Source organism: Synchiropus splendidus, chromosome 11 (genome assembly GCF_027744825.2).
Source record: "Synchiropus splendidus isolate RoL2022-P1 chromosome 11, RoL_Sspl_1.0, whole genome shotgun sequence".
Classification (NCBI taxonomy): Eukaryota; Metazoa; Chordata; class Actinopteri; order Syngnathiformes; family Callionymidae; genus Synchiropus; species Synchiropus splendidus.
The window spans coordinates 1404290-1425869 of record NC_071344.1 but is presented as its reverse complement, the minus strand read 5'-3'; the positions used below and the strand labels follow the sequence as shown (position 1 = coordinate 1425869).

Below are 21580 nucleotides of genomic sequence, written 5' to 3'. Positions count from 1 at the left end.
AGTGGGTCCCAGCCAGGCGGCTTTGGCAGCGACTGCAGACTGGGCCTGTGGAGAGATCTTTACGGAGCATGCAGAGCCCATCTGTGGCTGCTTCTTGGTGATGGGAGGCAGCTGGCCGTGTGTGAGTGTGTGTTTGTGTGCGCGCTCTGTGTGATGAATGTGAGCTGTGGCGAGTTAAGGAACTGAGGGAGGATGCGTGGACGCTTGGGGTCACCAAGGCGTCCTGGCTCAGGCTGAGACTGACCCACCGGTCCCTGCTCTTACCTTCACCCCCTCAGCTGGAGCCAGCGATCTGGGTCTTCTCTTGCTGTCAGCGATACGGTGGATGACGCTCAAGCACAACAGTCTACACCCATGCTGGCTGGACTCCCTAACTCTTGGAGAGGGATGGGCTCCACGCTGACAGAGAGCACTGAGGCCATAAGAAGAAACAGATTATGCTCTTTCTCCCCCCTAATGACTTCTGACACTCTTTCACTCAGCACTCCTCTTCAGGCTGTTGGTCGATAACAAGGTCCACTTCTGTCCTCCTTGTGGCAAGGCCATCTGGGCATCATCTTGTTAGCTCATTATGGCCTCTGATAGTGCGACGCAAGACCCTCATGTGACGGCGACGGAGCACAAGCATACTGAGCCCGTTTGGTGAACATGAGAGGTGTGTGTGTGTGTGTGTCTGCTGGAGCTGGTCGGTTTGCAGCAGCCGTGAGTCACGCTGAATGTGATTTGCTCTGCATGCCAGCCTGTTGACTGAGCTAACTGAGGCTAGAGTGTGTTTGTCTGCGTGTGAGAGGGAGAGGGTGTCTGTGTTCACACGTACAAAAGCGCTTGGCGGCAGGGTGGAATTCAGGATATGCCGCTTTTGTCTGACACTGACATCTTCATTTGTTCTCTTCTAATTGGGATGGCCCGCAGCAAAGTACTTTCTGTTCATCACAAAAGTCACTGTTGCTACTGGTGGTTAAAGCCACCTTGGGATGCGGCTACATCCACCAGGAGACGCTGCTTCTTCTGGCTGCCAGACCTTTTTTTTTTTTTTTTTAAAAAAAACATGCAGCTGTTTCAGGTGTCCAGATGAATCCAGTGTAATCCACATGCCTGCTCTCTGTGGGGCCTGACAGCATGCTGCAGGCGTAGAAAGAAAGTGTGGACCTCACTGAGGTTGATCTGCTATTTTATTTGTTTTTAATCTGCAGTCACTCGCAACTAACTCTGAGGACTCCGGTGTCGGGACAAGAAGTGTTGTGCCTGCCGCCGTCTTCTCAGGACGTTGCGATAACCATTTTCATGCAGGGATTTGCTTTCTTTTTTGTTCACATTGAATTAACTCCTTAAAGTGCGTTTTCCTCTTAAAAACACCCTTAAAAGTGAATCCCGTCCAGACTGCCACTTGTTGGCTGGGGCTGTGTATTGGCTGATATCTTGCGGTACGATACGTGTCCTGATGTAGGAGTGGTGATATGATACATTGCTATATACTGCGATACTGTAAGCGAAGCAGTATATTGAATCATCTGAAGGGGGACAAATCAGGTAATGCAGTGCAATATCATGTGCAAAATAATGTAGCTTTCTTCAAAAGATGAACCAGTGCGACTTGAGTGTTAGGGATCAGAGTTTTACAATGTCAATTTTAAGTTTCATGAAGTGTGTGAGCGATAGTGTGTCACCTCTTCAACAGGTGGCAGCCGGACACCGCTACGGATCACGACGAAGGCAGTGATCCGAAAAGGTCTTGTTTGCCTCTGGTCTGGCAAAATAAACTTGGGCTTTTGTCCGGCTTCTTTGTGACTGTGTTGTTCACGTTGATTTTTGTTTGTGGTTCATCATAGTGACAGTAGCTGGAGGTTTTGTGTTCACATTTCCAATACCGATTTGTGTGGACTCAGACTGGCGTCTGATAAGGATCAAATATGTCTGGCCTCGCTGAACAATTGCACCGGACGGGACTCAGTTATTCAGAATTTTTTTTGTAGTTGTTAGTGTTTTTTTTTTTCACGTGTGTGGCCCACTTGTGCGCTTCCATGGAGGCGACGTGTTTACTGAATCTGACATGTGAGGAAATCGGTGTGTGTACACTGCAGGGCGTGTGTTTATGTGTGTGTGTTTATAGACAGGCCGCCCTAACAACATCTGCCCCTGCAACAGTCTGACAGAAGCCAGTTCTGTATACAAGCTCTCAGGTTCTAGTGAGCGGCCCACCTTCCTGCAGTCAACCGCCCGAGGGAGACGGCTTTTCGCTCACATTCCGCCGGCGGTTCCCATGGCTGTGCAGATGTGGCAGACGTCCTGAGTGACGTTTCCATCCTCCACGCCGCCCGAGACATGATCCCAGTGTGTCGACAGCTCACCGCACATCAGACGCTCGCCTCCGCCGTCTTCATCTGTGCTGGATCTGAAAACAGATAATTATTTAACATTGACGGATCTTGAAAACCTATGATTACTCAGCCTCGGGCGAGTGAATCGGCTGTAAATCCCTGCCCATACGTGCGTCTCACAATGGTCTCAGGAGCTTAAGTGTAGCCGTGTCATGCGGATGAATTGCTGTAATGTTTGAGTGACGATATAATCGCAGCGACCTGTATGGTCTATTGATTGGGATTATTGCGGCAGCCGCAGCGTCATCCGTAATAACAGTGGATCTCTCGGATAAAGAGAAAGCGTGATATTTTTTTTCCCCTGGTCCTGATAATTTCCATGGTGATGGTGGAGTGGGATAGAGGAGCTGTTGTGGTGATGACTGTTTGTTTTCAGCACGGCACACACATGCTCTTTTTAAAGGTCAGTGTGAAATACAGAGGCAAAGCGGAAGAGAGAGGACGTACCTGCCTCCACACTTGGCTTTCCGGATTTGCCATGCATATGCATGTTAGAGATAATTGATTTGAATTGCTATGTATGGCATGTTCAAGCTGCTGCCCAGGAGGAACAAATCAATTTGACAGCGCTCTGTTGATATGTGTCTTTCTCTCACAGTTCCTGTGTTTTCGGGGGGCTTTCATTCAGCCATCAAGGCTGGCTGCCAGGGCTGTGCTCGGGGCAGAGGCCTGAGCTGACTGGACGGGGGTGGAGGACTTGGGGGAAGGGTTGGTTGGAGGCTCTGTGAGGGGCTTTGAGTGGGCCGTGGTGTAGGCGGCGTTTTATCTGAAAGTCGGCGAGGGCAGGGTGCATGAATAGAGGTGGCTGGGAAGTTGGGCTGAGAAGGTCCAGGATGCACCCCACAGTGCTTTTGTGTGTTCTCACATCCCAATGTGTGCGTATAAGGAGCGGAGGGGGGGGGTGAAGCATATGTGAGATCATGTGCTCATATTCACCAGTGGAATGTAAAAATAAAGGTCGGGGGGTGGGGGGTGGGGGGTGGGGGGGCAGCTCTGGTCTCCCATCTCTGGTTGTTTTCTGTTCCCTCCGCTGTGCTCAGGCTGTTTGTCTAAGCTCTTGACAGGATCGAGCGCGCTGTGGACGGATCCAGATGAAACAAAACCAACCTCATTGAGTTGTTTTGAGAATGATTCTTTCTATTTTGTTTGGTGCAAAGCAGATCCACCTCGTTTGACATAAAGGCCGTGTCACGTCCGGGGTCTGTTCCCAGGACCACGGCTCGCATCTGCACGCCTCTTCCTCTGAAGCGCCTTTCAGCGCCTCTCTTCTGAGGTCTCCAGACGACGTGAATGAAAGATGCAATTCAACCTCCCTTTTCACCCCCTTTTCCCTTTTCGACCTCCTCAAAAGTACAATAATCTTCAGTCACTCATCCCCTCCTCTGGCCCGCGTGCTGGTGTGTGTCGTATCGGAGTGGTGCTGATTAAGCCCACAGAGACGAGCGGGAGACAAAGTCCCGGCCCACCAGTTTAGTTTCACATCCTGGACTAGAGTTGGGCCTCTGCTTGCCAAGTGGAGGGCTTTTAAACTGGGCTAAACACTAATTGCTGCCCTATTTCTTTTATGTTGCTTCTTTCCCATCTGCGACGGCGCTTCCAGACCTCCACAGCAGCCAGAGCCTCATTATAGCAGACAGTTAACAAAGGCTGGGAAACAGAAGCAGGGAATTCGCTCAGGATATCTATCTAACCGCCAACTAGGGGGCCGGCACCGAAATTGAATGGATGACAAAGGCCGGCTTGTCGTCAGATGCTACGGGGATATTAGGATATGAAGATTTTGCGCATCTTAATTATTCATCTGAGTGGTTCTGGCCATGGAATAATGGAATAAAGCAGTTGTGTAATGGGGATGTTTGATAAGAGACTGCTGCATGGCTCGGCGGGGATTTCAGGCATTCCAACAATTAAAATAGCATTAATTAATACATTTCTTTGTGAAGCGATAGCGGCGCTTTACTTCGCTCTATGGTTATCTGCGCTTCGCCAACACTGAGCCTCTCAAGCTTTTATTAGTAACTTCAAACTACTTTTAAGTGTTTTTGAGACGCATTAAGGAGATTAGCGATGGGAGTTAGCTTAGCTTTGGTTGAGTTTAGGAAACATTTTATAATATATTTTAGCTAGCTCGCTAGCTAAACAGGTCCTTCAACTTCAGCTGGTGGCCCTCGCTCTTCTGCATTCACACTTGTTTTTCTGTAGGGGGGGGGGGGGGGGGGGGGAGGGAGGAGGAAGTGGGTTGTTGGGTGGGAGGGAGGGAGATGTTGAGGAGGTGAAAGGAGCGCGAAGGATAATGCACGATGGAATGAGATTGGGGAGCAGAAATGAAGGGGGCGTTGATTAGAGTGGATGGAAGATGGGGTGAAGGTGGGGGGGTGCTGGTCAGTAACAAAGCCTCAGGTTTCCATGGAAACGTTTTTATGCTGCTCTGATGCATCTTGTAGATCCAATTACAACATTGTGTCGGTGTCGTCTCAGACTGGACTGGGACACACGTGTAGCGGGGCCGGGTCCAAACACGCCGACTCACCGAGAGAGCGCACAAAGGCCACATGAAAACCAGCAAATTGATAATAATAGTGCAACAAAGAGAAGCCCATTTTCTCACTCCTGCTGGCCCTTGAAATTGTGATGTCCCCCTCCTCGCCCCCGGCTTCTCAGCACGTAACACAATGAAACTAACGTCTCTCCAGACCTGCACTCATGACATCATAGATATATGGTGGCATTTAGTGAATTCTCACGGATGTTAGAGGGCTCCCATCCAATTCTGCTCATTTTGCCTCCGGAGTTTTTGATTGACGTTTCTGGACCATATCTGGCCCCTCGCCAGTGTCTGACCCCGGAGACGGCGGGGTGACAAACGTCGCTCACCTCTGCTAGCCCGCTCTGGTGCGCTCCTCTATCAGCCGCGCTCAGGAGGCGCTGCTGTCGCCCCGTCTGAAGAGTGGGTTATTTAGTGGTGAAATGATGTGTGCGATGATGAAATGAGGGGGTGCAGATAAGGTGAGATTACACCGCCAGCAAGAGGAGGGGAGTGACAGAGCGGCAGCCAGTCCCTCATGTCTTGTTAAAATGTGAGGGATCAGAAAGAACAACAAATGCAGCGGGCGCTGCTAAATCCTGCTCAAATCCGCTAGCATGGGCAGATCTAGCAGATAGCCCCGCCGCTGCGCTCGCTGTCTGCGACCGCAACACGCACACACACGCACACACACACATGCAGCAACACACCCGTGGTCAGTCCGGCTGTCTGGGTTAATGCTTGGCTAACTGGGACAGCAGAGCTGAACCATGTTGACATTTTAAGCCTCAAACAAGTCCAGAACAATGATTCAGCCCATCGACGCCCCCCGCCACCACAAACTCGGCCCATTTTGCTGACCAACTACACACACGCTGACCTGCATAAACACACACACACCACTGCCCAAACACACTGCAGGTTCTCAGCGTACCCCAGCCCCCTCCTCCCCCTTCACACACACACAAACGGATCCCTCCTGTTCCCAACCTTTTGTGAATAAAGGAGAACAAGAGCTGATCTGATTGAGTTGGCAGCGGAGAGCGAGGTGGAGCGGTACAGTGAGGCCAGAAGGATTATCTTAATCCGCTGCTAGATGATCAGGCAGGGGGAAGATGAACCAGGAAGCCTGACCCCCGTGCACTGCTCTCGGGATCCTCAGAAGTCACAGCAAGGTTCATAACATGTTGATCCCGTCTTACGTGAGAGTGGCCAAGATATGAAAGAATAATCGGAGGCCGTCCCTGACTTCTCCGTGGTTGTCCTTTTGTCTTTCCGTCCAGGAGCTGTCCACCTCTTTCCGCTCCCCCAAGCCCCCGTAAACTTTTGGCATGCTTTGATTTGAATTCCTCTGTGAGAAGTAAGATCAGAGGCTTTTGACAAAAGGCTCCGGCAGCGATCCCTGAACTTGGTCAAGCTGTAACTTGTAGCGTTTCTGTGGGGCCACATTAACTGCCTAAAAGCTCCCGCCCGACAAATCTAAACCCATAACTCATGCAGCTCAAAGTATTAAGGCTGTATAAACTGTTATTGAATTATACGGCCGCTTCTCCAAACTTCCTGTGTGATGTGTTATTCATACATTTCTCTCCTGGTCTTCCCGCAGATTCCTGGCAGGGAAAGGGCTGGTGATCTACCCCAACATCGGGGACAAGCTGGACATCATCTGTCCTAAAGCGGACCAGGGCCGCGACTATGAGTACTACAAGCTGTATTTGGTGAAGAAGGAACAGGCGGATAGCTGCAGCACGGTGCTGGATCCAAACGTCCTGGTTAACTGTAACAAGCCGGAGAAGGACATCAAGTTCACCATCAAATTCCAGGAGTTCAGCCCAAACTACATGGGCCTGGAGTTCAAGAAGAACGTCAACTACTACATCACTTGTAAGTTCATCTCTGCCATCATTTGTCACCGGCAATTTCTTAACCTTCATTTATCCGTACGAGCATGACTGAACAAGTAATAACCTCTGCTTCACACTCAGTTACACACGGTCACGTCGGGGAGTTTCCCATTAAAGCTGTCTTTTAATGGCTGCTGCGGCGCCATGGCAACAGCCAGAGTGATGTGCCTTACTAATGGAGCAGCGGCACTCGGTGTTTACACTGGAAATGTCAGATGGGACCTTTCATCACGTTCAAATTCACAATATTTGTAGGATAGATTTGATGTAGAGGTAATTTCCAAATCAAAGTAGCCCGAGTGTTTCAAACAGACAATTCCATTAAAAGCAGAACGCCCCATTAGAAGCACTTATATGCCCACACAACGCACAGAAATGTACACTTAAAAGCCGACAACTGCTGCGCAAATACTTATCTTAAGAGACGCTCAGTCTATTTAAATGAAATCTTTAGGCAGGTGATTGTCCACTCAGTGAAACGCAAACACTGCTTTCTTGGTTTACGCCTCAATTTGGATTTGTTTAAAGAGTAGGCAGTGTGTGTGTGTGTGAACTACTGCTAGCATCCCATAAATCTTTGGACAGTGCTATGTATTTATTCAAACCAAATAAATTTCCTCAAATGTAGTATTTGTTGTACATGTACAGTGTACTGTATGTTCCATCATTTTTATGTTTTTTTTTAAATGAAGGAAGAGAAGATTTTGTTTTTCTTTTAGCATGGCAAACCTAAATTAATAAAAATGTACTAATAGCATGGAAAAAATTGAACTATGTTGTTCAATTTACTTAAGTAAGTAAAATAAATAAATAAAGTGATGAAAACTCAAAATATTAAAAATATAGATTTTTCAAGAAGAATACTATTTTAATCATTTTAATACAAAGTTGTGTCAACAACAATATTCATTCTTTTTAGTTTAATGAAAATTACAGCTCTGATCACAGTACGTCGCTATAGAAATAAGTAGCTACTGAGAGAGCAGCAGCTACATTTTTTTTATTAATAAAAGCTTGGATTAATTGTGGAACATTGTGAGACGGCGACACGTCGCAACACGCTGAGCACCAAGTGACCCAAGAGAACTGGTTTCCTGTAATTTAGCAAGACAATTGCCGCTTGTGCGAAACGATGAAGAGCATCAACAACAATAACAAGGCTGCCTTGGAAGACCATTTGTCTCTCGTTTCTCAATTGTGTGAATCAGTATGAGAAGTGAGTCAGCGCAGGGTGTACGTCTCCAAGTGGATAAAAAGATCAACGTTCTCTTTTTTACAATTTCACCCAGTCAGTGGAAAACAGACTTTCTGAGAAGCTCTGAGTCAGCAGCGTCTCTCCCTCTCTCTCTCGGTTCAGAACAAAAGTTTTCAAAGAGCCGCGGATTCAAAAGTGTCGATTCTCTTTAGACTCAAAGGTGGTTTGTGCGCGGAGTGAAGTTTTTTCGGCGGCGCCGCGGCGGGAGAAAACACACCGGGAAGCTATTCTGGATGTTGGTCTTTTTCATTAGCGTGGCAGCCACGAGATATTTCCACAATATTCCAGTGTGGATGTTTCATTAGGCGTGTGCGCCCTCACGCATGGCTGATGTGTGGGACATGTTGAGACGAGCTCCGTCCACTGACTTGATCTTGCTCGCTGCACTTTGAATTCTTCTCCTCCTCGGTTATTTAGAGTGCTCTCCCACGATTTGTGACTCATCTCAAATGTCACGAAGATGAATTGTTGCTCATTTCTGAGTAATCTTTCAGTTTTCCAGTGAAAATACTTGACAGAGCTCCATCTGCTTCTGTGGTCGTCCTCTGCACTCGGCGCCCTCAATGGCTTTCGTAGCTTCTTAGCTCATCGGAAAGTAATGTCGTCACAGCATGTCATTTGGCTTTAATGTAAATGTCTTCCAAAGTATGAGTCAAGTCATTTGGGTTCTATACTCACGACGACGAGTTCCTCCCTTCAACTCCCGCAGGCAATGAGCGAGTAGCTGCTGCGTGTTAGCCGCTAGCTTCTTTGTTGATTCATCATTTTAACTTTGAGATGAGTTTGGTGGATTGTTTTGAGCACCTCAAGTGCTACCACAAGGACCTAAAAGGTTGACTGTAACCGCTACATTGTGTTTCTACACTGTCAATAATATAACGTTTCTGCGCCTTTATACATGTAGAGGACTTTGTGCCACATTGTGCAAAATGATCCTCTCAACTGTGGCTGCTGCAAATGAGATTAAATAAAACACAAAACTTTCAGCACAATTCAATTGAGGATTTTGGGTCACCACTTAAGAATGATAGTTTTATGACCAAATTACAGTTTAAATGAGTACTTCCTGATCGTAAGTGGGAAGGAATGAGGCTATTATTCATTAATACTCTGTGAGAGAAATGTGTTTTGGACAAATTGCCAGCTTAATATAATTCATACACTCAACTTTTAAACTGCATATTGGGTTCAACAGCAGCACATAATAGAAGAGTTTTCCTAAAGTATGTTAATCACTGAAGAGGCTTTAAAGCCAGAGCTTCTCCGTGCGTGAGATTTACATTTTAAAAGGGTGATAATGAAGTTTGCGGTTCTTCAGCGAGTCTCCGAAGTAAGTATAGTTTTTCTCGGGTGGCCCCGCTTTACCCCGAGAAATATTAATATTAACTGCAATCCCTTTTCTTCTGCCTGTTATATGCTCAAACAGATATGTGGTTAACTCACTGAAATCGCTGGATTGTGTTCACCTCTGTCTGGTCCTCGTTTTTGGCACCGCACTTATGGTGACGTATCAATATTAAACAGATCAAGTCAAGAGCCAATATATTTTTCTGAAAATGGGATTTGCTTGTTCGGATCCCCTACATTTGAATCTATTTTTCAATTTGAAGTCTCCCGCATAAATAAACATGACGCAAAACAATAACTTGTGGGTTTTAAAATGCTATAAATCCTCTGAAAAGTCTGAATTATTTAAGGTTTAAATCGATATTTTATTAGACATAATAAATGGTATTCTGATATGCAATGAAATTTCCATTTTTTATTTGGGCTGTATTTTCTTTTATTTTCTTTAGCAACTGGCCAAAGATGCTTAAAGTGCCATCTAAAGTGGATGCAGACGCTGCAGTGATAAACGTACACGGATCTAAAATACTGTGGTGTGACACCTTCTGTGAGCAATATTTACAAGTAGTAACCACAATTTAAAAAACAGGCGATACCATAATAAGACCATTTCAGGGCAGATTATCAGTAGAATGAAATTGGCCGCGCCTCAGGTTTTTCCCTCATTCATTCAGTTCCTCTATTGACTGAAACCAGTTGCTTCTGAAGTCGCCAGGTTTGTGGCGGTTAGTCTGGTGGGGGGTGGAGCGTGGGGGTGGGGGTGGGGGGTTTCACGGCTCCTCCCTGCATCACAGTGATGATCAGAAATGATTGTGACATCAAGCTGCTTTGTGTCGATGGACGCTCTGTAGCCCATCAGCAGCTAATCTGCTCTCACGCTTGGGATGGAGGTGCAGCGGAGAAACCGCTCGGTGTAATTCTGCGCAGACTTCTGTGGCCCAGTTAGCGCTTTAATGAGCGACCTGGCATTTCCTGCAGGACAGGAGACGAGGTTGTAGGAGCCAGGAGGACGGGCTCAACTCTGGGGCCAGGACGGTCCACGCACTACTAAGTCAATCGGTTGTGGTCGAGTTGTTGTCTTTGAGTCCCTCCATTTAATGTAAATATTTAGTTCCTCATCTTGATTTAACATTTACTCATACATGGAGCATACAAGGGTTGCTAGGTGGTGGCTAAAAAAAAGGATTAGTTTGTGAAATGTGAGTAATTGATACTGTGAAAACAACACTGTTTTCATAGTCATAGGATGAATGTACCGATACCAGTTTTATTCCAACACAAGTAGTGTGTGAGTAGTTGCATTTGAGTACTCACCAACACGATACAGAGTACTTACACCATGACCCATAAAGTTACGTTACGAGCTTTTTTTATTTTTTCATCAATGTAACAATGTTCCTCGGTATGTGTTTCTTGTAGGTGACGGTCACAAGTTTCACTTCAAAAACTGTGTGCTGCCGTACAATGGTATCAGTTTCGTGGTATCGGTGGCCATTCTCCAAGTTCGAGTACTCAAGCCTGGTATCAGACCGATACCTGATACTGGCATTGGTACTGGTGAATCCTCACATATACATATATTTTCAAAGGTAAAACTACCACATATTACACTCTTAAATTAACTTGGAATGAGTTGGGGAATTTTATTCATAAATAAATTAAAAAGATAAATTATAGTAAAAACAATCAGCTGTTGGCTAAACAACAGACCAAACTGGCTTGTTTAAATAAAGGTTCAACAAGCTGATTTTGCTTCTGCTGCTCCTGTCTGAGTCACATGGTCAAAGTTTGGCATAATTATATTGAATTATGTTTCACTAAACTCACTTTGAGCACTTCAGACTCAATTAGAGAGACGACAGCGTTGCAACAACACTTAAGCGTCTTACGTAAATGCCACAAAATTCAATTTAGAAAATGCTCTTTATAGTTCCTCAATAATGTTTACATCATGAAGTCAACAAGTGGTACATGGGGCACAAATGCACAAAATGCTTCACTTTTCCGACTCAATAGTGCAAGGAATTGCTCTTTTTTTGAAGACGTGGAGGAGCCACAACACAACACAAGATTGTAAGTTTAAATGAACGGTTTATGACACCATCATAAAGTTAATTTATAACTCGTATATCATTTATTGTTTATTTTTCTTTTGAACCTTTACACCTTTTCTATCGTTGAGTCTGTGAAAGTTTGAACTTGTTCATGGAGAATTTTTCTTCTCGTCATAAAGCAGTTTTTAGCGAAGTGCAGCTTGTTTTGTCCTCATGAAGTGAAGCCTAAATATATTTACCCTCAGATGTAAGTCAACTCATTTTCTCTTGCCTGAGGTCACACGATATCCAATACATTTGTAAAACACATTTACAGCAATTAAAGCGCTTGATTTGACTGGAGGTGAAATTGGAAATGTTAACACAAACTGGGCATGTGGTCGCTGCGGAGGCCCAATTAGAGGGCGAACCGGGCTTAAAGACTTAGAACTCTGTGACGAACGTCTCAAGATGTGAGCTGGAGCAAGACATCCGTCTGGCCGCGTCGTGCGTGCGTGTGGGAAGGCAACGCTGCTTCCCAAAACTGATGCCTTTGACTGTAGCAGACGTTAAATCAAAGGCTCTATTTTGATAATTTTACGTCTTTATTTGATAGCTAGAGCAGAGCGCCCGAGAGAGAGACAGGAAATGTGGGGGAATAGCATAAAGGATTGACATGAAATGATCCGGCAAGCCAAAGAATCAGAACGTGGGATCCAGCGTCCATGTGGTATCCACCCAAACCGCCGGGCTTCAGAGTCACCCCGCCATGTTTGATTCCTAAATAATAGCTTCTTTATGTCAGGAGGAGAGGAAAAAAAAGGTCCGCATTAAATGAAACCCTGCCTATGTTTTCCTTTTGATCTGCTCCAGTTCAGATGATGCTGCTGAACGCTGTGATGTTATCAAGCGACAACCTTTCTTTTTCTGACCCAGCGCTCCTGTGGCCAAATCTGTGGACTCTTCAGCCGTTTCTTTCAGCTTTATTACACCCACATGTCCCCCCAGAAAACACCCTGGGCGTATTTCGGCATCTGCTCCAAGTTTCTCCCGACTGTTTCATCGCACACATTGTCCCCTTGATTACATCATAAATATTTAAACTAACTCTATTAGTGACATGTGCGGGCGCTGGCTTCCCAGCTGCAGTTATGATGCGGCAGAAAACTTCACTCCGGGGTGAATTTATTTTAATAAAACACTCTCTGATACGTCTCAGCTGTAGAGCCATTATTGGCTAATGTGTGTGTTATATGAGCGTTATAAATACTTCATATTTGCCCTGTAGTCCTGCTGACTGAACTCATAACCACTTGTAAATTTTTCACAAGGGAAGCCTGGACGCGTGCTGGATTTGGGCTGATGGGAAAATTAATGGCCTCCTTTGCGTCAGCGAGCGGATCTTGTTTATGTCTGGATGTTGTTTGCCACTCCATCTCTCTATGCACACTTTTCCTGCTTTGTATGTGTGGAAGGAGGCTGCTTTAGTCCGGCTTATCCCCGGCGAGGCGACGTGTGTGTGTGCGTTATCCTGTGTCCCTGTTGGGAATGTGGTCCAGGCGGCAGGCAGAGCTGCGTAAATCTGCTCAGCCTATAAAGACCTGGCTTATCTGGCCTGATTAACGGTCAAACATGGCCAGTTGAGATGAGACGTAAGACTCTGAAGAGTCCCCTCCACCCGAATGTTTGTCTTCTCCTGTGCCCCCCCTTCCCTGCCCCCGCAGAACCTGGACAAGCAACAAAAGGTTGTGGGGTAAAGTAAGCAACAAATGGTTTCTGCTTGTGTCGTTGATGGCTCTCTTTGGCCCTCCCGTCCCGGCGGGGGAGCCTGTCCACCCGGGCCCCGTCCGTCTCACGCTAGTTTATATGTGTGTTTTAAGGGGGTAAAGGTCAAAACCCGCGGGTAAAAGGTCAGGGAAGCACAGCAGGGGGTCAGTCATGATGACACCGTGCTGATCTAAAGTGCAGACCTGGACCAGGCTGTTCTGTCCATCAGGACCTGTCGAGAAAAGGCAGTAAATGGTGGATCACTGTCCTCCTGATACCCGGCCTGTCGAGATACCTGGCCTGTCCAGACCAGATCGAGAGCCTTGTTCCTATGAAAGGGTTTCAGTTCTTGATTCATTACGGAATAAAGAAATCTCTTGCAGTTAAAAATGAATGCATGAGTGCATGGTTTCTGCCAGGATATTTTGAAGAATTTTTTTTTGAAGAAGGGAAAGTTTTGTCATTTACTGAATTGGTGACAGTAAAAACACTAGTTTTTAACGATGAGAAGTAAACCATTCTCCATTCTAAGCCGCGCTCACGTGGTCTGTCTTTTCATATTTCCGTCAGGAATGCGCGACTTGAATTCCGCGAGCAATAGACTTCTTTCGAGGTTTTTCAGTGAATTATAGCGAAAACGGTCACATTCATGTCATTCAAGTCTCGTCAGATTGTTTCTAGGTTTCCACTTCGCTCTAATATGTTTGATATTGTGAGATTTCATCTTTAAAAAGAGGTCATTTTTCCACGCTCAGTTACACGTAGCAGAAACCCTGGTGTGTCTCTATGACTTGTCCACTCCTGCATTCACTTCATTGCTTGTTTTGTTCTTGACCTGGAACTCGGTCTTGAGCTCAGCGGTCTCAACTACAGCACTGGCTCCCCAATATAAAGTATTCCACATCTAGCCATATCCTGAATCTGCATACGCTTATGCAGCGCCATTTTATACATCACAGCTTTTACCCCACCTGTCAGACACGTATGATACATAGCTCGAGGTGGTTTTTCTGAAAACGTTTGGGAGGAAAATGGCTGTTGTTTTTGTCTTGGTCGAGTCATTTCCCGAAACAGGCTTTTGGAGTAAAGGAAATATAATGGAGAAAATGAGCAGCGGAGCGAGAATCAGCAAGCAGGTACACGTTGATGTCCTCCGCTCACACACAGGTATATACACTCCGACGGCCGCTCAGACGTCCAAACAAAAGCCCTATTTTCTATCTCATTCGCTCCTGGTTGAAATAATGCACCGTGACTGCTCAGTGATATGTTTTCTGTGGCGACCGTTCTATGTAAGGCTATGGCCACGAGGCACTAAACAGAGGCATACACTCCTCCTCTGCCTTGATTTCCTGAGTTGCCGGCCGCGTAAGCCTGATCCGCCCTGACAGCTGTCACTCTCCATCTCGCTGTACTGTCTTGGGCCGTGACACAAGCCCACTTCTCCACCGCCGCTGCGGCGCACATGCTAGCTCCTGATAAGTAATGCCCCCAAACAAAGAACCAGGTAAAACAGGTTGTCTCGGTCCTGTCAGGCAGAATTTGAGTGGGGTTTAATCTCCGCACCACCACTGTGGGATGATCGCCTGACGGGATTAAAACATATGGCCAACATTCCTCTTCTGTTCCATGCGTGGGCCTTCACATGTAGCGCTGTTATTTTGGTGAACAACCTACACATTGTGACACCGTCGAGGCAGGAAGTAACCTTCCGACTGCACAGAGTCTTTGTTGCCCTTGAGACCGTTGGAGGTCGGAACCCTGAAATCCGGCCCTGGGTGCTCACAAGATCCTCCTTTGCCCTACACACTCAAACATATGTGCGCGGTTGACTTGCGAGCTAGCTGTTGCTTCAACAAAATACCTTTTCAATTTGACACCAACTTACCAGCATCACAATGAAAAGCCACAATTGTCTTCCAGACATTTTGATTGTCAGATTGTGGGAGCAGAAATAAGTTTATAAGTGTCAATTAAATACATTTTTAACATCTGGTAAGCTCCCTCGGCAAAATCACACTCAAGTATTTTAATTACAAGTGGCAGGGACTGCTGGGTTTTATTGGGCTCTAACGGCACGGCGACTCACACAGGCTCATTATCCTGCATAATAGAACAGGTTGTTGGTATTAAATATCACCACAGCTCAAATATTAATTCAATCAATAAATAACACAGAAGGTGCAGCCCAAGTAGCTGCGAGAGTTAATCACAAGAACTTTTTACAAGTGATTGAAAGACGGTCAGAGGCAGAGTTAGTAGCTGGGAACTCACCAGGTCCACTGTTAACACATTCAATTGTCAGAAAAGTGTTGCTTTTTATTCAAAGGTACCTGCTGCAGAATGTCTTCTGTCGAATCGTCTAAAGAATATATGCCATCAAATAAATGCCATACTTAAAAAATAAAACTCATGTTTCAGTGAGGCTGAAATCAATATCATATCTTTTTAAATGAAGTCAACGGATGTTTTCATTCACTGTATTAGCAATTGTGAATTAAAACAGAGAGTTAATATTTTGGTTCCACTTTATATTAAGGTCTCATCGAAAACGCTTTATTGGTACATTCATGCTTTATAGAAAATTTATAGAAGCATTATGATAACTCCATGAAGTTATGTGTACAACTTGCAACCATAAACCTCATAATTTTATAGTTAATAAAGTTATAATTTGCCATACGTTACTATGAACATATTCAATGAAGCCTTCTGAAGTCCTACTAATGCGTTATAATTGCGTGTTTAAAGTAAAGTGATGGCAATATTTTGACATAGTTTTATGAAGCATTATATAAGCATTTTTGTAAAACCACAACTTGGTGAAACTAGGTCACCCCCCCTTTTGACTATCACTGGAAAATCTTCCATACCATTACTCAAGTTTGTCAAAAATAGGAGAACAAACTGTTTATTTAGCCCAAAACGTTTCAGAAAAATGACACAGCAGCCAACTGATACTGCTACAGCTGCCAAAAACAAACCCAGACGGAAAAGAAAGAAAGCAATGACTTAACATCTACATGCAGACTGCTGACTCGGGTTAAAACAGCCGACAGCCATGATCTGATAGAAGCGACGGCCGATCAGGCATAACCGGTTTGCTTTGTCTGCTGCGTTTGAAACACAAAGAATTAAAGACGGAGGCGTGTAAAGCAGGAAACGACTGTTGAGATACACCTCAACTCGCAGTCACTGAAGTCAATGTGTTGGCATCGGTGAAGCGCGCTGATAAAGCATAGGTGGAGCTTGGATTTAACACGTTGTTATTTCATGCTTTTCTCCTCGCAAATCCATCTCAACTGCCTCCGCTGCTTCTGCTTTGGATATTTCATTTGCCGTGTTGTGGCGCCTGTTATTGCTTTTCGCTTATTACAGGGGAGTTTGTTTGGATGGATGGCTGAGGAGGGGCTGTCTGGGACAGGGAGGGGCTCGCACACGGGGACCCAAGTGGATGGTATCCGTTGGTAACCGGCTGCTCCAAGATGAAGCTGATATATTCATGTATTCATCTCAATTAGTCAGCTGCGTTCATCTGCCATACCCTCCTCGCCCCCTCTCCGTGCTTGCCCCATTAGAATATCTGATCTGGCACGTGAGGCCGCCCTCTGTCTCCTGCTCCTCTAACGGCTCTCGACTCGGCGCTCACGTTTTGTAAGATGCATAATTGTGTGTTTGTGTGTCGCTGCAGTGGGAAGTCTGTGTTTCAGTTAACTGATAGCTTAGATCAGCTCTCAACACAGAGACCACCAGAGACCGCAGAGCTAACTCTGCGAAACAACAACTCTGTTGATTTTTTCTTTCCACCCGCCTCTCCGCGAACACGGTGTCATCCACCCGCCTCTACAGAGAGAGAGACGAGGGAAGCCTCCGAAATGTGTTTGATTCCTTCCACGACGCGGAATCAGTCTCGGTGGTTTTGATCAACGAAAACGGCTTCAAGCTAAAGAAAATCTGCTGGAAAGAACTTTCAAATAACGTGGGAGAAGGGATGGAAGTTGTTATGTCAGGGCTTCAGGATGCTGCAGAACAATTGTGTCAGTAGAGCAGTCAAATGACTTCCACGATGTGCATCCTCCACACACATGAATGGTCAATCAATCAACCCCACTTTATTCATAAAGCTCATGAGTGCAGCCAGATGCTTTCACTCCATACGCAGCTAAATATAAAACAGACAACACAGACAGCCGTCCAATTAATACTTTCAAACATGTAGTTGTTTTTAAAAAAGTCATTCAAGACGAGCCAAGAAAACATGAAACTGATGCTGGTACAAAAACACATTAATACACATTAAAATCCATAAAACGCTTCTAACATTGAGATTTTATTGAGGGTACTCATTTGAAGGCGGAATTGCCCCAAAAAGGGCATCAAAAGTTATTTACATAGCTTCATAGTTGATTAAAAAACTCTCAAAGTGTACTTTCTAGTGTTGTCACAACAGTGAAATTGTAAACTCAATATTGATACCCAGGAAGATATTCGGCACAGGATACCATTTTCGATACCACAGGCATTAAAAAAGAGACATATTTGTCAGCATGAGAAACAGAACCACAGTAAGCAAAGTAATAGAGATAGTTAATACAGATGAATAAAATATGAACTGAAGCTTGACTAACTAGCTAGCTGGGATAGGCTCCAACCCACAGGAATGATGAGTGGATGGAGTTTCATCTAGTATTTTCATCTCCACCTCAAACTGTGTCTATTATATATATATATATTGTGAGTCAGTTTGTGTCCTGCTCACTTGACAAAATGGGTCATGGAGGAAATGGATCTCAAGCCCAGTACTTTGTCATAGTTCACTGAATTCTGCTTGAACTCGTAACACATTGTTTTCATTTGCAAAATAATTGTGTCGTAGTCCTCTTCTCGGTATAAGACTCCTGCAGATAATGAAAATATTTCACTTTTTATTAGGATTGGAAATCTTTCAAGACTGGAGTCCAAACTGAGAGAGTTTCTGTTTCTACTCACCACAGCCGACTCCATGTGGAGCTTCAATTTGGATCCAAAAATGTGGCGAGCCTATTCATGATATATATTTCGTGAACGTTAATGGTATCGTCATGCTTTAAAGGAGCACTGTGCAGCATCAAAACACATATTTAGTGTGCATCATTGTTCCTGCAGTAAATTGCATTGGATGGTTGCACAAAAACTGTCGTGCATCTAAAAGAGCAGGACGGAACAATGGCAGCCCATAATCTAAAACACTCTGAAAATGCATATTTCTTTTCCATCGGGATGTCTGAGGTTGTTTGGCCTCTGTTTTGCCAACAACACATTCTCCGAGTCTTTCTTCCTGGGCCAATAGCTGAGCTCAAATCACAGCTCTCTGTCTGTCAGATGGAGCTCACTCTGCTTCTCCACCATCCCTCCAACAGTGGTTTCTCTTTTCCAAGACGCACTCTGAAATGGCTTTGTTTTCCGACAGCCATTCAGTGGCACCCTGGGCCGGCCGCTGCCAAGAAGTCCGCCTCCCCCGAGCTGGAGCCCGGGCCTGTTTACACAAACTCATTGGAGAAATATGGATGTATAATTATAGAGGCTGTTAGTTTTAATGTCGCATTCTTGCTGAGGAAACCGCTGCAGGCTCGGTCAGCTACGACGGCTGACGAAACGCTCAGCAGGGATGGCGTGAACGTTAATGCGGCGAGCCATTCTCTGAGAAAGCGCGGAACAGAAAGTGACTTTGTGATAAAATCGAATCACCTCAGTGCAAGGAAACATGAATCACATGGCGGTGATGGAGTTCGCTGCGGTCGTCCAATGCATAAATACACAGTCTAAATACTGCTCTGCAGGGCCAGAACCAAACCCGGTTCTGTGAATTCAGCTCAGTGGCAGAATGTCCATGTTCCATTCCAGCATGACCACAAGCACACAAACATGAGCGTGAGCAAACACTGAGCGTGTCTGCGCACAGAAACACAGTGACACAAAGCTATATCAGCTAATTCAAGCTGCAATAGTCGGCCTGAAACGTAGCTGGAATTGTAGCAGCCAACATTTTTCCATTTCAAATTTAAGGATAGTTTGAGTTTTTAGCTTAGCTTCTGTGCGAGTACATTCATTCGATCATTCTTTCATTTCCTATTTCTACTGCTGCGTTCTCGGGGACCTGTCCCAGGTACTTTGGGCGAGACAGAGGGGACGACCTGAACAGGTTACTAGCTTATCACAGTGCACACAATGACAAACAACCATTGACACACACAATTATACCTACCGACAATTTAGAGCACTCAATTAACCTCTGAAAGTGTTCCAACTCTGGGAGGAAATCAGAGTGCTTGGTGTGCCTGAGTGGGAAGGTGGAAGAATCCTCTCCAGTATGCAACGCAAGATGGCTTCCCGGAACGCAAACAGGAAGTTTGGAAACAATGACATGCGCCAAAAGAGAGAAAGACAATGAGCAGTTTTTTTAGTTGCACACAGAAGTTGCTAATATCCGGATGAGGCTTGTGTGCGAATAGTTTGCGTGGCTTTACTAAACTCAGCTGTGACATCATTCCCATCTGGAAGATTTGTTCCCAAAATGTTGCTCACCCCGGCTGAGGAAGTCAAACAGCGATTAACAGGACGAATAAAGGAGTTGCCACCTGAGCTATGAAATCATAGTTAATTAGTGCTACTGTGTAATAGCTCAGTTCTTAATTTTAATATTTGCTCTGTTGAAATGACAAAGATAAATATGCCTTGTCAAAGGAGAATGAACATTTAATGTGATGTGCAACATCATTCCAAAACTGCCGCATGATTGTTATGACAGATTTAAATGCTGTATAAATACGATTGTCGCCAAAGGACGCTCACGCCCATCACGTAGCGTTAGCCATTTTTGAAGTGACACCACACTGAGGCGTTTTCCTGCGGCCGCTTGTTTGTACTCTACGTCGTGAGAGAAGAGAAAAGAACAGCTCGCCTTGTGTCAGAGAAGCAAACAGCTGTGCGTGTTTATTAATGCTGCGGCTCACGCCTCAACCTTCTGATGGATCCCATCATCAGTCCCGTGGGTGTGAACGTCACTCCCCGCTGTACCCAGATGGATGGATGGACGGACGCGGAGAAGAAAGTGTCACGTCGTCAAACATTGTTAGGTTTGAGCTGCGCCTCCTCTGTCAGCCGGCTGATGAGTTCATAGATGGCCACTGAGCAATTCTACCTGCGAGCCCACCGGACCAATTTGGTCCGTCTGTTCCTCCCCCGCCCGCCCCCCTGCAACTTAATCTTTCCTTCTCCATTCCACCTAGTTCCTCTCCTCTTCAGATCTGCCGTCTCTCCCTGCTCAGTGACAGATCCTTCAGGAAATTGTTTCGAGTCTGCCAGACATTTTTGCCATGTAGCTGTTTGTTTGTGCTGCGCTCTCTCCGGGATCCTGGGCTGGAGGTTAAGCTCCCGAGCTCCCTCACCAAAAACACTGATCCTCCATCGGTATGTAACCGATACGAGGGATGAGGAGAAGGAGGACCAGAGAGGATGTAATCATGTGTGTTTGTATATGTGCGTCAGCTGCTTGCTTTGTGTGTATTAGGATGCAATCAGCAGCTTTGTGGTCGGCTCTGCTCGCTGATTGGGCTTTTGGCGAATAAAGGGCGGAAAAGTACGTTTCCTTTCCTGCTTCTTTCGTTGCCGAGAAGTTTGGTGCCGCAGCTCCGTCACACCTCCTGTCTGCTAGGGCTCGGTGTCACCACGTGTCTCTGGGAGTCGGTGCTGTCCCTCCGCGTTAGCCGCGCACACCCGACTCTGGTGTTGGCTGTAGTCGCCTCGTGTTAGCAGGTACACAAGCTTCCCCCCGAGGTTGAAGCGCTGACACATGCCCGGCGACACGCGCGCACACACCTGCCCTCGCTCTTCAGCAGCATGTGTGTTCAGCCTTTCGCAAAAATGGGGATTTTGCGGGCGGCAGATGGGCCGCCGTGTCTCTCCTCTATCACAAGTACACGCTCTGTCTCTCACCCTGACTCATCTCGCGCCCGCCATCTTTGCACGTTCATTCCTGCCCAAATGATCAACCAATTACATGTTTATGACATTTACAAGAAATGCCAAACATTTGGGTTCACTGGTGTTAATTTAACACTTGAAAACGTTTTCCATACCGCAACGTCAGTGCGAGCCATATTTAGAAGTGATGTCGCAGTGCATTTATTCTCAGTTGTGATAGCGTCAATGCTAACGTTTGTTAGCATGCTAGCAAAACTTTGAATTCCAACTAAGACAGCTAATAAAATAATGACTAAAGATAAGGAAAATGACACACATATTTACAGAGGTAGTATGTCGCTTAAGAGTAGTTCTTTCTTTGATGGCCTAAATCCGTAGTTTCTCAAGTTCATTTTAAACATGTGGTGGTG

The 21580-nt window shown here is 45.7% G+C and overlaps 1 protein-coding gene across 1 annotated transcript in view; it reads left to right on the top strand.

The window, feature by feature from the left end:
- Positions 1–21580, top strand: part of efnb1 (ephrin-B1) — a 76759-nt gene that overhangs the window by 23722 nt on the left and 31457 nt on the right. The window contains exon 2 of the mRNA XM_053879734.1: positions 6509–6786. Within this exon, the coding sequence (XP_053735709.1) occupies positions 6509–6786 (278 nt within the window). The remainder of the gene's footprint in view (positions 1–6508; positions 6787–21580) is intronic.